At 45.9% G+C, this 13,073-nt stretch overlaps 1 protein-coding gene across 1 annotated transcript in view; it reads right to left on the bottom strand.

The window, feature by feature from the left end:
* Window positions 1-13: 13 nt before the first annotated feature.
* Window positions 14-13,073, bottom strand: part of LOC142590346 (uncharacterized) — a 173,888-nt gene continuing 160,828 nt past the window's right edge. Inside the window, exons 18-21 of the mRNA XM_075702401.1 lie at window positions 12,207-12,282; window positions 5,306-5,460; window positions 1,973-2,007; window positions 14-331 (exon numbers count right to left, since the gene is read on the bottom strand). Coding sequence (XP_075558516.1) covers window positions 59-331; window positions 1,973-2,007; window positions 5,306-5,460; window positions 12,207-12,282 — 539 coding nt within the window. The 3' untranslated portion in view covers window positions 14-58. The remainder of the gene's footprint in view (window positions 332-1,972; window positions 2,008-5,305; window positions 5,461-12,206; window positions 12,283-13,073) is intronic.

Genomic DNA, 13,073 nt, shown 5'->3' on the forward strand with positions numbered 1-13,073 from the left:
GGTAACGATGCAATGCATGTGCCAAATAATTTTATTAGTCGGTTAGCGCGCGGTTTCCTCAATACGGCGACCTGAGCAGCCGCTGGAACAATGATTTTCGTTGTGATGCATTCGGGACGCCACGCTCGCGGCCGCTTGTCTCCAAGCCAGAACTCGTACCCAGGCGTCGCTCAGGCAATCCCCCCGCTTGAGTCTTCAATTCGCATAGAGAAGGACCAGTTGCCTGGGCAGGTTGGCTACTTCCACCATCGAATGCATCGTGGCCACGGCCAGCTTCCCGGCGATGCACAGCGGAGGGATGCTTTTCTCTTCGGACAGATGTGCTCGGTGTCTGCATTCAAGCGTCGTACACGGTCACCCAGTACTGTGGCAACTGGCGCAAGCAATTGCCACGCCTGAAAAATAGCAAAACGACAAAGAATGGTTCTGCGCGCTGCGTTCATTCGCGCACTAAAAGCCTGCTCTGCAAATGAGGAGTATTAGGTTTTACGGCGTGTGGAAGAATAGCAGAACAGGCGTTTCTAGTGCGGCCCAGCCGCATCATTGACGACCCGTCTTTATTACACGTCGCGCTTCTCAAACGTAGTCGACTGTAGCGTGCCGTGATTATTCACGCTTACTGATGCCTCTTTAACATGTATACATAAATACGAGATGAAATAGTTGATTGGCATACTATCGCGACTATTCAATACAATAAGCACGATAAAGATGCATAGATAGAGCGAATGGCGGGGCAGGTTTAATAAATATACGTCATTCGGCGCAAATGTTAACATATGACCTTTATTTTACGGTGTTAGCATTCTTAGGGTACTTCGCGCAATTTCAGCGCGCTATTTCCGTACATTTATTTTCGCCTTAAAGTAAGTGACTTATAGGAAGGAAACTGAAGGGAAAAGTGCAGCGCCATAACTGTTTCTCGTTGTGAGGTCACCACACCAGTACTGCACAGGGGAGGGGTAAGAGGAATGAAGACAAAAGGAAGGAAGCCTCCCCAGTCGAGCAGCAAGGCCCTCCCCTTAAAGGCCCGGTCGCATTACATAAGGGACGAATTTAATCCTTGCGGCAATGTCAGAATAAATGAGCAGAACACCCGAAGAAACAACAATAAAGACAAGCCAGAAACAACCATGAAAAGGGAAACGTCGTGTTCGACTAAGGGTGGGTAAGGATCGGTAATTAAGCAATGTGGCTACTTAATATTTCGCGGAAAGGTTTGCTGTCAGCGCATGAGACGACGTTTACTGGGAAGCTGTTCCAAATGGTTATTGTCTCAGGGAAGAATGAAGTGTTCATGACATATGATCGGGTGATAATGCGCGCTATAGGACTACTGTGGCTTAAGCGGGAAAATCTACGTGAGGGTGGATTTACCGGGGAATTCCTGGAGTGCGGATGGAAATAAAATGTGTGGAGCAAGCATATATATATATATGCCGGGTGAGCGTAATCTTTTTATACTGCTTCCAATTAATTCCCATAGCAGTATCGCCGTTGCCATACAATTTCAATCTGCGTTCTCCTTCGCAACGACAGAGCGTTACTTCCAGTGGGCCACGCAGGCGGCCGTACAAGAGATGTGCCTAAAGCATTTCACAATAAAGAGCTGCATACGGCGATGTGCGCAAAATGTTTGCCTCAGGTGAATGTAACATCAAGACTGTTCTACACCACCACTCACGCGCAACGACCTCATCTTTGTCGTCATCGAAACTGTGTACGTGGATGGAAAGCAGGTTCAGTCGGCCCATCAGCTGAGCTTACCAGAGTGCTAGTATAGTTGTTCTGCATCACGCGTGGGTACCTCGTTCATTGACTGCACGAGTGCAGATTTACTAATTAGCGTACAAATTTATTTCAGAGGAACCCGTATGAAACATTTTTCCATGTTGCTTCTTGCGATGTAGCAGACATGTCACCTTGCTGTTTGACCAAAGGGCTTAAAATGTTCAAATCTTGCGATACTCACTTCTTCTGGGTCAACTCTTCCGGCAAGCCTGGGCGCTGCAAACGAGAGAAAGAGCGAGAGAAGGACAGAACGAAATGGCGATAGAGGGCTCCAAAAAGCATAATATGTACAGCAGATACGTAATAAACAGCATTAAGACATATTTAACTAAGATTGTGTTACTGAAGGTGACCTTTTGTCAGTTACGTTTGTCTGTGTTCACGTTTTATGCGTAGCTGACGTTCTACCGTTATTACATAGGCGCAGGTTAAAATAAGCTACTGCATGTATAGAGTGAGCGAATTGGCAGTGGCCAAAAATAAATTCACTTAGGCCCCAGTACAATGGTTGTCAACGTTAATGCCAGTAGTATTCAAGCAGCGAAACGACACATCGTACAGCATAGATGCGAAATATCTAATTTTGACATTCGTAAATTTCCGTCGTAGTGACCCACAGAGAGCGAGGGTGTTACAATTTTGTATGTCTGGCATGAAGCCTGCTCAGACTCTTATTCAGGCATTCGTACACCCTTCATTCACAATCAGTTACCGTTAGGCATCGCCACATAAGCAGCAGCAAGAGCAGCACATGTGGAATATCAGAGATGACAAGGAAAACATTGTTTTTTTTTTATAACAGTGACTTTTTCGGCTAATATGATGCTGCTAATTTCTCCTGTTCTAATATACTTCCCCCACTTTAGGAAGAGTATAAGCTAGCTGATACCAACTGGCCCTATCTACGTTATCTACACGTTTCCCTTCATCTGTACGTCGCATTTATTTCTTAAGTTGCATTACCACAATTATTTCACTCAGATCGCAACAACGCTGTCGTAATTGACTCCTACGTGGCTATGTGTCAGTTCTTTCGGCAGTATATTTAACCCGATTGCGATTTCAACCCTTGTGCTGCCCTGCTCACTCCGCATGGGGGCTGGAAAGTGCTTCTATACGTTATTCATCAATTATTATTATTATTATTATTATTATTATTATTATTATTATTATTATTATTTTGGGTGGGGGAATGTTAGCGAACCGTACATCGTTTTCACGTTTCCCTATTTCCAAACGTTTCGTACTATAACGCATCACCCGTCATCTGCAGTACCCAGAGAATGGTGTCCATATCATGATGATCGCTGTTTGGACTGATCGATGTTGAAATGCCACCCAACGACATTACCGAAATTTTGTTTATTAGTACGAACTCATAGGATGATGACCAATGGACCTATCCTAATTCGAGCTCCTTAAAAACGCATGTTGTGTATGACACCATGCTGTGCATAAAATAACGAAGACTATAAACCAGACAGTCAAACAACGAAGACTACGTTAGAGGCAGCGAATACGATTCCTTTGTTAGTGACAGCAAAATATTGAAAACCCTGGCTTCAGAACCTCTTTTTGTTCAAAGAACTCTTCATTGGCTAGCCGCGTTAGCACATTCTTACGCACGAGACTAGCGCTCGCGAAACGGGCGCTTGATTCGATTCATTTTAGAGCGCAGCTCTTTGGCGTCCGTTCCTGGGTTTCGCGTCGTCGTCGGCGTTGTCGTCGGCCTCGTAACCAGCTCCGCCCCCCTTTCATCCCCCCAGCGCTAGCAGCGACCGACTGATACCGCTGGATGCCGCTGACGCCGCTAGAGAGTCAACATAACGTGACTGCATAGAACACCGTCGCCGCCATGCAGAAAGAGGAGGAAAGGTTCCCCCCCCCCTGTTCTTGTGTGGCGGATAGGGTGCTCTTCAGTTGCCGACGCGCCGGTTATTTCACGTAGGCCCCGGCACGTCGACGAATACGTGACCACCTTCCCACGGCTAGACCTGGTTCTTAGCGCTGCGGAAGCGAGGGTATCATATTGTTTGTGTCGGCATCGGCGGCGTTGTCCCTGAAACCAACTCCGCAGCTGGGGTTGACTCACTATCGGCGTCAGCGGCATCAGTCAGTCGCTGCTATCTCTTCCCTCCTCCCTTTATCGTGTTGTACGCTTGCTGCGCGCGCTTCTGCCCCCATCGTTTGCCGCTGGGTGTACACGCCGCCCCCCTCCCCCCTCTTCCTGAGAGTCTCCGGTAGTCAAAGCGCCGGCTCGAACTTAATTCCTTTCTTCGCTCCTCGCTCCTCTACTGCTGTGGTGCTCGCAGAGACCACAACAGAGCGGCGGGAGTCGCTATCTACTTGCGCACAGGTCTCTCTGCAATACCAGTCGAAATGTTTGGCACGTCACATGAAGTTGGCGAACTGTGCGCCGCAAAGTTGCCCAACGGCTTGCTGGTAGTAGCTGCCTACTTCGCCCCTACCGCACTCACGAAAGACGTCGTGCACTTCCTGCAACTCGCATTAACCGTCCATCGATCCACACCGATGTTAGTAGTGGGGGACTTTAATGTTGACATAAAGACAAACAGCAATTTCCTAACACTTATGCGGGAGAACATCCCGTTCCTCTCGCTCGTAACGCGTCCCACGGCTGTGACAACCTCGCGAGGCACTTGTATAGATCTCGTCTTTGAGAATCAAGCATTGGTGTACCAAGTCGAACATATATCAGTCTATTTCTCCGACCACAAAGCTTCCTTCATGACTGTCAAGAACTGTTAGTGGAGTCTTTGTTAAAGGAATACGTGTGAAAAATTAAAAAAAAATTCTGTGATAGCGCATACATGTGTTGCTCGATTTCTTTGCCTCAATCTATCGAAAAGGTCAAACAGCTTATTTGCTGCGCTCAAATTTCGCATTAGGAAGTAACCTAATCGTCGGTAATTTTTTACACTGTCTTTGCTCTTGAACAATACTTATATTCTAATCCTCACACATTGGGATTTCGTGCCGTAAGAAGCACGGAGTGCGTCAACAAATGAGACAACGATCATGTATTTATCGTACCCAGACATTTACCACGACCACTTTTTCTTCCGAGTGTGCCAACACTCCGCAGAAATCGGAGCCCATCAAGTCGCTAACATGTCGAAGTGATATCGAAACGCACGTGGGGCTTGTGTGTCTCATCGTTTTGTGTCCTCGTCTGTGCGCTCTATAGCGCAAAACACCGGTGTGTTTGTTCATAGAAGTCTCTTACGCAACAACTCATCGTAGGAGAAAACTCCAGCCAACCCATATGCTGGACATACTAGTGAAACCAGCTAGCCAGTGGTAAAAAAGCAACAGCAAATGCATATCGTAGTGAATTAGGCCAGAGCTGCTGCATCGAAGAATAACAAGGTACAGCAAACACCGCGCTATACATTCCACTCCGTTTGTGTTTTCGGTCTCTGCTCTGTGCGTACATGCATGTTGTATTAGAATAAAGGCCAAACTATGGGACATCAGCGTTAGCTACGCATACCTTGCAGCAGTACGTCATTGTTTGGCACCAACAAGGCGCCCAAGCACCGCTGGACACTGATGAAGGCTTGTTGCAAGGTATTAGTGGCAGCACCTTCATGAGCCAGTGGCACGGCCCCTGGAGGTGCAAGTGAACATCCCTCGTTTCGCGAAAACCTGTCGACAGAGGCAATATACCGCAAGCTTCTATTGCTCCTTCCTGCTCTGAGCTGTTCATTTCTACGAAAACAACATTCCTTACTACGTACACACTGTCGTGCGCGTTCGTTACAGACTTCCGGCGGGGTCTCCAATGTATATCTACAGAAGCAACTACACTCAGAGCGTGTGTGGAGCTCAAAACACTGCGGAAATTAGAATGCCCCGATGCTTCACGAAGCAGCAGTGTTGAGCGCGCCCAGCTCCCCAGTCCATTATATATATATATATATATATATATATATATATATATATAAAATCGGATAATTTCGGAGACAGCACCGCAGCGTAAACTCAGCTTCAATATGTTTCCTGCCGCAATAAAGGAGCTAACGAGCGAACTATTTTTGTCAAGGTTAGTTAAAGCGCCCTAATGGAGCACAGCGCAGGCACGAAACGAAATACCCACAACTGTCGCCAACATTCGTGAAATGGAAAAACTCAAGCTCGTGGCAAGTATACACCGCGTCGGCGAGTTACAGAAAAAAACGAGAAAAGAAAGGTGAGAGCCTGCCTTCTACTGTCTGCCCACTCCCTGTACATTTCCTCCTTATTTTATTTGGCGTCGGTAGTGTTCCCAAGCAGAGAAATGGTGAAAAAATCTGATAGGCTAGTCATGCTACTGCTCACTCACTCTTCACTCCTACTACATGCGGAGCTGCGATAGCTGCCGCGAATGCGCGTCAAACTCAAATGAAGCTCATATTTTTCGCGGGTGTGCTACCAGGAAGATCAAGATAAAGAACAACACTCATGGTAGCCGTGGAAGTAGAAAGAACGCTGCCTTTGCTTCGTGTTTTTGCACCTCGCCAAGCTACCACGCTACGTGGTGCCGACGAGACATCTTGCCGCATTCCCGGCTTTTTCTTTCAAAAGCACGGCGAAAGTAATAAACGGGAACTGATACTAATAAATGTACTTATATAAAGCTAGTAAAATTGTAACGGAGAGCGTGAGGGATCAGTTTTATTGGCTTTTATTGGCTTTATTGTTTTTTTATTGTGCGCAAACTACAGCAGTTGCGATTTCAACCAAACAAAAAAGAATGCCCACAGCACACTTTCCGCGAGTATGGTTTTAACACATACGAGTAAGTGAAAGCTAAATTGAGGAAGAGTTAAAGTAAGATCGGTTTGCAACTGCGAGCCCACATGAGCCTCGACGCGAGAGACGGGGAAGTGTCAAGGCCAAAAAATTTTCACACCAGCAAGCCCAAATATCTATGCCGATATAAATTATTTACCATAGTCAAACGATACAAATTATTTACTATAGTCAACATATTTATGTCCACTAAAGGACGGCGGCCTCTCCTAGCAATTTCCCTCTTTCCCTGCCTTGTAGCAGCTCACATCTTATCCCACCACGTAGTTCTCTGCAGTACCCCACTACGCTTGTTTCTCTTCCGGCATTCATTCTTTGATACTCGTTATGTGCGCGACACATTACATGTGGTGCGCAACTGAATTTGTTCCGCTCAATGGCAGCTATAATATACGAGTTACGCTCATTAGGTCTATAATTTCCACAACTGTTTACCGGTCCCTCAACGTCACGCATATCGCATCTCGCTTTTTTGTTCGTCGTGTCATTCTCAACTTCTGCGCACAAGACTGGTCTAGTCTGTTCTCCTTTCCATCGGTTATGCACGACGTTGCAACCACAACGTTATTAAGGCAGGGGCCGCGTACAGAAGTCGGCCGAGTAATTGCCACTCGCTGTGTTATCGCTTTGGTGCAAGCTCGCTGCTGGTAACGTGGGCTGGTCGCTTTTTATTTTCGTTACACGGAGCTCTGTATCGCACAATATGACAAATAATTTCTCGTACTCTTTGCCTGGATATCAAGTTTATTGTCTTCATTCCCCCATAGCCACCTCGCCACATGGCTTTAGTAGCCTAGCTGTAGATCGTTATATATATATATATATATAGATATATATATATATATATATATATATATATATATATATATATATATATATAGACGTCGAGCGTCCTGGAGCACGGCAATTTTGCGTGTCTTCGAGGGCTTCTTTCATGCTCGGAAAAAACATTGTGTAGCACCACGTAATGATCAACAGAAAGCTGTATCGGGAGTATTTCAAGTTGCTCTACAACTTTCTCTTTGGCACCTTTCATCTAATTATAGTGTTTAAGAAGCTGACTACTAATTGATTAAGACTCATTATGTAATTAGGTAGAACGCAAAAAATGATTTGAGTATCTCCAAGCGAAGGCAAACTAAGTTGCCTTGCCATTTACGTAAATTACCTAATTACCTAAATTACGTGGCAATATATGCAATTTACTCCCGCATATGTAGCATTTAACCGAGAACGAACCCGATTTGGTAGCACTAAGCTTACAAGTACGCTAAAACATAGGCCTTTTATTAAGGTATACACATTTTCACATTTTATAGATAATCGACAAACTTTTATCATTTATGATGGTTACAGCCGAAGAGGCTCTGACGTTCTGATCCCTTTTATTTAGCTCCGAAGACGGGCGTTGTAATATAAACACTACATGGGCAAGAACGACGTTCCGGTCTGGCCTCACGTTGTTGTCACTAGATGCCTGGCACCATTGTTAAAGGTCACCAGCAGCAACATTTCCCAAAAGCTTAATTGGTTTTATTTTAGTGGCGTATGCGATTGAAGAAATAATGGAACAACTGCACGACTGGTAATTTCCTCTTTTCTTTAGAATATGGGCCATTAAAGAGCGCTCAAGCAAACGACACGTTCATGTGGTTGGCGGATATGACGCAAATTCCAAACATGGCCCCCCCGAGATTTGGAGCACGCTGCGCCTGCCGCCCAATGAGCACCACGGAGGCGCGGTGGTTTCAAACATTCAGCATTATGCGTTGTATGTAAGGACCACCCGTCGCGAAAGCACTATCTTTATACAGGTTAATGCGCTTAGAGAATGTGTCACGCATCAGGTAGGTGTTAGGAAAATCTATGCAGCGTCTGTAGCAGCTACTCACCTGTAGAGCGAGGTCTCTGAAGAACTGCTCCACGTCGTCATGGAAGCCACGCTTGGCCTTTTCAGCGCTGCAACTCATCATCCTGGCGGAGGCTTCCAAGAGCCATCTCTATTAATGTCCAATTATCCAGGTGGTGCTTTAGGATCACCTGCTAGCGAGGCAAACGTTTAGGTCGGGCATTCACATCAGTTAATTCCTTCGGGCACCTTCAGAGTGTCCAGACGTATTTAGCTAATGTAATGTATTTAACGAATTTAAAAGCGCTCTTTCGTGATTTAGGTGCACGTAGAGAAAACCAGGTGGTCCGAATTATTTTTTTCCGCAGCCCCCACAACGGGGGTATTTCATAATAAGATTATGGCTTTACCATATGTGAAACCACATTTTTTCCGCTCTTCGCCGCACGTTGCCTTGGAATGCCAAACGCTACGATTTCCACTGCATCATTTAATGTGCAAAAAATGCAGAAGCGTAAGAAATGCTGACTTGTAGCAACTGTTTTTCCGCGCAATGTGTTCATCTCCAGAAAGTTGTTTCAAATTTTACGCAAGACGACCATATTTTAGGAGGAGGCATTCGGAATCCCTAGTTGTTCCTCTGCCAGTGGAAGATCTCACTGAATCAGGATTTCAAATAAAAAACCACTAAGTATATTTTCTTCAATTTCGTGACACCTTCTTGAACTACCACGTTATATAGGAGCGAGGTGAAGATGATTTAATTATCTGAACACAGAAAGAAATAGTACCTACATGGATGGTGTTTTTTTCCCAAGAAAAAGGCCAACTCGGTGGCGGCTACGCTGAATAACACCGTAGTATTTATGTTGGCCAACGTTTTTACAGGACGTAGGAATTGGTCCTCCTTTCACGTACAACACGGTTGATATCGCGAAAGCACTATGAGCTACTACTTCACGACGCTCTCATATACAACAGCTTAGCTTCGAGAACACGCCTGTCAAAATTATCTGGGTAGGTGGCGCAAAAACTAAATCTAAAACGTTAAGCTATTCCACGAGCAGCAACATCGAAAAAACTGAAAATGCGCTTACTTTGTCTTTAAGTTGCCTTTAAGGAAGCTTTAGCTCGGGTGCTCCTATCTAAATACATGTGAATGGATAATTCGTTTTTCTCGGCAATCACGGCGCCAAATTTGATGATAGTTCTTGCATATAAAAGAAAAACTTAAAATCTCGTGACTTAAGGTTTCAAATGTTTGATTTATATCAGCTTTTCATTCAAAATTAGAAAAAAGAAATCGCAAATTTTCAGAGAACGAAAACTATCAAGCTTACACCTCTACCTCCGCAATGATAAATGATATCACAATTCCCTGAATTGCATCTCATAGTACATCTAAATCGGAAAAAATTATATGTTACACATGATTCTAAAAAAATGTAGTAATATGGGAATACAGCTATTGCAGTGCCCTTTAACACAACGTGACAAATTTACGTAAGATACAAAATGACATACATAATTTGTCCGCTTTCAATGATCTAATGCATGCCGTTTACAGAACCGCGGTATCTGTTCTTGATGCAGAGTTATTCATTTGTAAACTTTGTCCTCCTGTATTTCTCAAGGTCCCGAATTCTTAAAAATCTTTTTAACAAAATTCAGGCCCTAAATCGAAATTCTGCTTCCGAAAGTCACTAGAGCTTAACTTTCTCCTTCACATCCAACAAATTTTATTAATATCGATCGAGGGGTTATCTGAGTAAAACTTTCTTGCGTTCCACGTTTATTTGAATAGGCCGCGCCCGAAATGGGCCCGAGCTAAAGCTTCCTCTCAAGAGTGGAACGCGACAGCATTCAAAGACCCCTGACTGGTTCTCGCTCTTGCCAGTAACTGCACCTTGTGTTGACGAATTGTTTACTGGCAAACGGTGGCGGCAGACACTATGCCCGACGGCGAGCTTATTGGTAGAAACGCGGCCTCTTGGGTTGGTCGATGCTGGAGGTCGTCCACCAGCCGCACCAAACAATTGCATAGTTTTCGCGTTTCTGTTAATGTTTCGCACTTTTAATATTCAAATATTCTCAAATATTAAATGCATGCGCTATCGGTGTTCTGTTTCATGACATTTGCTTGTGGGCTGTCATTCTCAAAATTCCGAGAAACAAGCCCGACAGGACGACTTGGTCACTAGGTCCTAAAAGCTTCGAGAATACAGCACTGATGTCCTATACAAGTCCGGCGCCATGCACCAAGACGCCGATTGCCTATCACGTCATCCCGCGGACCCTCCAGACTTCACTGCCAACTATTCCGGCCTCTGCGTCATTACCATCTCCGGCTTGGGTGATATACACAGTCAACAGCTCATCGATGCAAACTTGTGCTCCATCGTCGATCGTCCACGCTCTAATCGCTCCGACCTGTCCCTCGGCTGTTCGTGCTCCGCGACAATGTTCTCTACGGTCGCAGTGCCAACTCCGACGGTCCCGAGCTTCTGCTCATAGGAGCTACGCCCCTCAGTGCTATTCTACACCATCTCCACGATGCCGCAAAAGCTTGCCACATCGCAGTATCCCGTAAATACGGCCGCGTGCGGCGATGGTTCTTCAGCCAAGGCCTTTACCGTTCTGTGCACCGATACGTTGCTAGTTGCGAGTCCTTCCAACGCCGCAAGCGTTCGCCCTTGCAGCCTGCCGGCCCACTTCAGCCTATACGCATTCCAGCTAGTCCGTTCTACAGCACCGGCCATGTCCTCGTTGGACAATTTCCGGCGAGCATTTCTGGGAACAAGTGCATCACTGGCTACGCGATACTGTGGGCCATCACACGGGTACTGCCGATTAGTTGCGCCCCTGAGGTTGAATATTTGCTGCTTCACGACGTAATCCCCGACAACGGCGCTCCACGGCAGCTGCTGACAGATCGCGCTCAAAGTTTTCGATTATATTCTTCGCTCGCGTTCCACACGTTACAAACAAACCACTGCCTACCACCTGTAGAATGTTATTTGGCCGCTATCCCCGTTGTATTTTGAGACACTACGCACGCTTCTGCAGAACATTCCCGCGACGCCATTGCTCGTACACAAACTCAAACTCAAGCTCGTCACATTGCGCAGCACCGTCTCTCTTCCTCGTAGACGACTGAAAAGGCACGTTACGATAGCAATCACAGAAACCCTCACTTGAAGCCAGGCTCCTTGATTCTTTTTGGACGCCTCGCCACCACGTCTACCCATCTTCGAAACTTTCCCGCTACTCCAGGCCCTAACAGGTACCGCGCCAGCTACGCCAGAGTTCACATACTAAAACACTCCGTTAATGGTTAGTCGTCATGTTCATTTTCGTCCACAGACATTGTGCGTGCGTGCCGTCTCAAGCCGTACGTTTCAGCCTAAAACCCTTTCCTTCTAAGTGCTTATACGGCACTTCAACCGCCGGCGGTAATATCCTACAGGCCATTCCCGCATTCTGAAGAAAGCGCTCGTAAGGACGACGATGATATTCGGAGAAGCACGTTCGTGTTTGTTATTCTGCTATCTTGGATTTCAATTTTCCGCATATATTTGTAAATTTCGCCCACCCTTTGTGTCACAATATAGGACATTTGGACAACATTCTTGCAACATGGTTCGGAAGGCATTTGAACGGTGGTGGAAATATATATATAGCCGAGTATTGTTTAAAAATGATTCACAACTCCTTTGTGTCGAAAAAAGGCAGTGTTATCAAAGTGACTCACCGTCGGCGGTTCCCTGTAATCCAGCCATCACGATTAGCAATCCACCGGATATTGCCTTCATTCCGGCCGGCGGCTCCTGGTTGAGAGAAGGACGAGTTGTGCTTGTGAGAACAGTGAACAATGTTCCGAATTTCTCGCGGTGATGACGGCGTTGAACTAGGTCGGCGTAAAGCAAAAGCTTGGCGCGAGCACACGGAATAATTTACACCTTATGCCTAAGATCTAATTTGCTTTAAATATCTGCAAAACAAGAGCTTTTCTCCATTTGCTACCCGCACGAATACCGTCCTTACTGCCAGCAATAGCCATATCTGCGACCAATTATTTCTCAGGAAAATGCTACAGCCATAGATTTACCAAGGCGTATCTCGCATCTTTGTACCAAAGAACGACTTCAAGAAACGCCTAATAACGCCGAGGCAGGCAAGAACATTTCCGACTGCACGTGATTGCCGCTGGCAGAAATCAGTGCCTGCAATATAAACACTAAACGCTTTAGTCGGCAATCATCCTGAAGCATTTGCTTTCGGGAAATTGTTGCTATTGAAGGATCACCGACCGCAGTGGCACAGGGGCTATATAGCCTTTTCTTCTTGAGAACAAGACTGCATATTCAGGTTATGGCCTGGGCGCCCGCATTTCTACGGCTACAAGAGTGCTAAAGAAACGCTCGTGTACTTGCGTGTAAATGCACGTTAAGAACACCTGGCGGTACAAATTGTTCAGGAGTCGCCAACTGCGGCGTTTCTCGTAGCGTTGTGTTGCTCTCGGACGTGAAACCTGATAATTTCAACTGCATCATTCAAGCCTGCCAGCACCAAGGACACACCCACGCAGGAGACATCCCGATGCTATAGCGCGTATGTC

Source organism: Dermacentor variabilis, chromosome 8, assembly GCF_050947875.1.
Source record: "Dermacentor variabilis isolate Ectoservices chromosome 8, ASM5094787v1, whole genome shotgun sequence".
Classification (NCBI taxonomy): domain Eukaryota; kingdom Metazoa; phylum Arthropoda; class Arachnida; order Ixodida; family Ixodidae; genus Dermacentor; species Dermacentor variabilis.